The sequence below is a fragment of the Corapipo altera genome, unplaced genomic scaffold, assembly GCF_003945725.1.
Source record: "Corapipo altera isolate COAL_440 unplaced genomic scaffold, ASM394572v1 215, whole genome shotgun sequence".
NCBI classification, from domain to species: Eukaryota; Metazoa; Chordata; class Aves; order Passeriformes; family Pipridae; genus Corapipo; species Corapipo altera.
In genome coordinates this window covers 296,840-301,380 of record NW_020885008.1, presented here as the reverse complement: position 1 = coordinate 301,380, position 4,541 = coordinate 296,840, and the positions used below count along the sequence as shown (strand labels likewise).

At 49.0% G+C, this 4,541-nt stretch overlaps 1 protein-coding gene across 1 annotated transcript in view; it reads left to right on the top strand.

Annotated features, from left to right (window-relative positions):
- Positions 1 to 4,541, top strand: part of MATN1 (matrilin 1) — a 26,727-nt gene that overhangs the window by 15,953 nt on the left and 6,233 nt on the right. The window contains exons 4-6 of the mRNA XM_027667353.1: positions 380 to 505; positions 839 to 1,252; positions 4,478 to 4,536. Coding sequence (XP_027523154.1) covers positions 380 to 505; positions 839 to 1,252; positions 4,478 to 4,536 — 599 coding nt within the window. The remainder of the gene's footprint in view (positions 1 to 379; positions 506 to 838; positions 1,253 to 4,477; positions 4,537 to 4,541) is intronic.

Below are 4,541 nucleotides of genomic sequence, written 5' to 3'. Positions count from 1 at the left end.
AAGTGTGCTGGGATGGAAGCGTGCTGGGATGGAAGTGTGCTGGGATGTGCTCAACACACAGAGGGGTTTTGCCCTCAGAGTGGAGACTATTCCTAGTCCTGGCTGTGCCTTGGAGTCAGGAGACTTGTCAAAATATCTCCTTGCCTCCTGTAGCTGCTCTGTCCAAGAGCAAGGACCTGGATGTTTGTCTTGTGGCAGAGTGGATTTGGTTCTGGGACAAATCCTGTGCTGTGGATGGGCTCGGGCAGGGCTGAGTGGAGAAGGCTTGGCCCGGGCTCTGATTCAGGACAAATATCCCGTGTTGTACATGGGCTGAGCTGGGTCTGGGTGGAAAAGTCTTGGCCTGGGCTCTGATTTGAATCCCTACTTTTTCTTTCAGTGGTGTCTGACCTGTGTGCCACTGGAGACCATGACTGTGAGCAGATCTGTGTGAGCACCCCAGGAGCCTACAAATGTGCCTGCAAGGAGGGCTTCACCCTCAACAATGATGGCAAGACCTGCAGTGGTGGGTGATGGTTTCCACCTGCACTGAGCAGAGCTGGGAGCTCAGTGGGATGGGGAATAGGACTGAGCCAGAGCAGCTTCTGTTCAGAGAAGGCACAAAAGGAAATCATGCACTTACATCATACTATAAAAGGAAACCATGCACTTGTATACTTTTATAATATATAATTTTAAAATCATTTCGAAAACATTGCTGTGAACTGTTGCTGAGTTTTGATTGATTAAACCCATTTCCTTAGCCATTAAATGGCACTAAAATTCAATTTTCCTACATAACTAATTGGGGACTTTTTTTTTCTCTTTTCTTTTGCCCTCTCCTCACGTGTTTCCTCAGCTTGCAGTGGTGGGCTGGGATCTGCTCTGGATCTCGTTTTCCTGATCGATGGCTCCAAGAGTGTGAGGCCTGAGAACTTTGAGCTGGTGAAGAAGTTCATCAACCAGATCGTGGACTCGCTGGAGGTGTCGGACAAACAGGCCCAAGTGGGGCTGGTTCAGTACTCCAGCTCTGTCAGGCAGGAGTTTCCTCTGGGGCAGTTCAAGAACAAGAAGGACATCAAAGCAGCAGTGAAGAAAATGTCCTACATGGAGAAGGGGACCATGACAGGCCAGGCTCTGAAGTACCTCGTGGACAGCTCCTTTGCCAGCATCAATGGGGCCAGGCCCGGCGTGCCCAAGGTGGGCATTGTCTTCACTGATGGCAGGTCCCAGGATTACATCACAGATGCTGCCAAAAAAGCCAAAGACTCAGGTAGGCCTCCTCAGTTCTTGGTGGCTTGTTTCTCCCTCGGACCAGGTACTGCCTTGTGTATCAACCCAGGATTCTTTCCCTGGAGATGCCTCTTCCTTAGGGCACAAACAGGTTCCTGCAGGTGTGTGGAGACACTTCCTGCCTGTGCTTGGATGCTCATAGAGAACTTGGAGCCACCCTGGCTGGGGTTCACGTGCATCTTGGTTTGCCAGTAGCAGGTTTTAGTCCTCTCTGGCTCTTTGGTTTCAGTCTGCTGGAGGTGTTTCTGCTGGGCAGGGTGGAGTTTCCCACACTTGGGATGGGATGGGATGGGATGGGATGAGATGGGATGGGATGGAATGGGATGGGATGCACACCAGTCATGCTAAACACAAATGTCAAGGAAACTGAGGATGCCCCATCCCTGGAAGTGTCCAAGGCCAGGTTGGAGCAACCTGGACTAGTGAAGGTGTCCCTGCCTATGGCAGGGGGTGGAATGAGATGCACTTTAAAGTCCTTTCCAACCCAAACCATCCTGTGATTCTGTGATTTGTCTGGGGTTGGCAATGAAATCCAGCTCTCAGTGGCACATGTGGTGAGGCAAAGATGACCATCAGAGAGCCCCTTGGAGAATAACAGGAGCTGTAGGACCAGGTGTGGTTTGGCTGTCTCAACCTTGAGGCCTGAAAAAGGAAAATAAAACAATAACCAAAACAGAAATACAGATTAAGAATAACTATGGACTCCCTGGCACGCTCATAAGAAACTTTCTTCAGCTTCTCTTGTTTAGTAAAAGTGCCCAGTGGCCAAATATTGATACATTAATTTGCCTAAACCCCATAAAATATTAATATCTGGAGATGTGCCCCTTTGCTGACCTGCTGAGCAGGTTCCAGTCTCTGCCATCCCTGAGTTAAATGGACACAGCCTTTGTGAACTCACTCATGAATTGCTAAATCCTCTCCTTCCTTTTAACTTCGGGCTCCGCCACTAGATGGGACTAAGGACCAGCACATCATCACCAGGGTCAGGGACGAGCTCTGGAAAGCCAATGTTTACAGAGCAACTTGACATGTTGTGAGGACGTTCAGCTCTTATAAACCAGAGTGTCTTTATAAACTGCATTTACAGAATTTATTCCCCTGTGATGATAAAATTTTATGCCTTGTTTCTTCCTCCCCTTTTGACCCTACAAGGAAATCTCCAATCTCTGTCCCCGAGTTATTTCTGTGGGATGAATAACAAGGAGTTTCTAACGAGACTCCAGACTTGTTCTTTGAGTTTACTGTGGAAAAAACAAACAAATATTTGATTCATCCAGAGCTGGAAAGACAAGGCAAAAAGGGGAGGAGGGGAAAGGATTACCAAGAAAAGCTCAAGGAGCGTTTGGAAACTGCTCTCAGGGATTGTTGGGGTGTCTGTGCAGTGCCAGGAGTTGGACTGGATGATCCTTGTGGGTCCTTCAAGCTCAAAGTATTCTGTAATTCCATGAGTCTAAGCAGAGACTAATATTTTGGACCTGGGGTTAATTGGTATCATCATCCAAAATAGGCAAGCTGGGCTTTGGTTCAGCAGAAACAAGTTTAAGGCAGAAAAGCACAATAGCTGAACGTGTTCTGAACTGCCAGGGCATGCTGCTCTTGACAGACTGATTGCAATTTTAGGAGGAGAGACAGCTCTAGCACAGAGGACTTTGCCCCTCGTGGGCTGGTCAATAGTGGCTGCAGCCTGTTTTGGAAACTTCCACTGTTTCCTTTTGCTGTGTTATCTCTTCCTTATCACTTGGATGCGTGACCCTGTTGGGGTGTTACAACCATCTGTCCTTTCTTTTATCTCCAAAAACCTTGTTCTTGTGGTCACAGTGGCCACCATGTCCTCCCCATCCCCACAGCAGCACCTCACAGTGACCACATCCTGCACCCACAAGGAACTGCAGCCCCTTTCTCCCCACCCACCCTCCCCTTACCCCACCACCACAGCTCATCCTCTGGGCACCACATCCTCCTCCATGCCCAGGCTCAAGCCCCTGGAGATGTTGAAAACTGATTTCCAGAGCTTTGGGAAACCCATGAAGTTGGTCTGTACCTGAGCTGGGATCAGGTGCCATCTGGTAAATTCTAGGAAGACTTTTCCTGCAAACATCCTTTTGAACCCTGGCTGAGCTGGCTGGAAGGAGCTGGAGTGGTAGAGGCAAAGGGGTTAATTTGCCAATTAACATCTGGAAAGTGTGGGACTGGGGGTGCAGAGGGGGGATGAGGATGTCCAGCCTGGCAGGGGGGTGGTCCCATCCCAGCTCCATGTCCCACTGACAGGTTCCTGTTGCTCCCAGGCTCCCCATCCCCACAGCAGCACCTCACAGTGACCACATCCTGCACCAACAAGGAACTGCAGCCCCTTCTCCCCACTCCCCCTGCCCCTACCCCGCCACCACAGGTCATCCTCTGGGCACCACATCCTCCTCCATGCCCAGGCTCAAGGTGATGAACATGTTGACAACTGATTTCCAGAGCTTTGGGAAACCCATAAAGTTGGGCTGAGCTGGGATCAGGTGTCAATAAATACATGATCCCAGCTTTGGAATCAGAAACTGGAATACTTTATTGGACTTACAACTTGATATTTAAGGGGGTTAGGGTCTACATATTCAACAGGGGGTTTGCATATTCATTTTATTACAATTGAGGGTTTCACAATGGTGAGATAATAGGGAAAAACCCAGGTTAACAAATCTTACATCACAGGAAAAACCCACTTTATCTCGGGGAATTTCCATGGGGAGAAAGGTATTGGGTTTACAGAATGAAAGGATTGAGGGAACACAAAGGGAGAGATAAAACACAAAAGGTCTTCTGCACAGGTTTGATGAGATCAGGGCATGGTTTCTCCTGGCTTGGACAGGACATTCCAAACCCATGACATCAATGGATCCTTGTCTGGACTCTGGATGAAGGTTTTTTCCCCAGCTTCTGTCAGCCCAAAGCTTTTGTTTAAACTTAGCAGTTTTCTTTTTCTGATATCCAAAATTTGGAATCCAACAATCAGGTGACCAAGCCAGACTCCTCTGATAAATTGGAATAAGACTTTGCCTGCGGACATGCTTTTGAACCCTGGCTGGAAGGAGCTGGAATAGTAAAAGTGAAGGGGTTAATTTGCCAGTTAACAGCTCGGATGTGTGGAACTGGGGGTGCAGGAGGGGTGGTCCCATCCCAGCTCCACGTCCCACTGACGGGATCCCGTTGCTCCCAGGCTTCCGGATGTTTGCTGTGGGAGTTGGCAACGCCGTGGAGGATGAGCTGAGGGAAATCGCTTC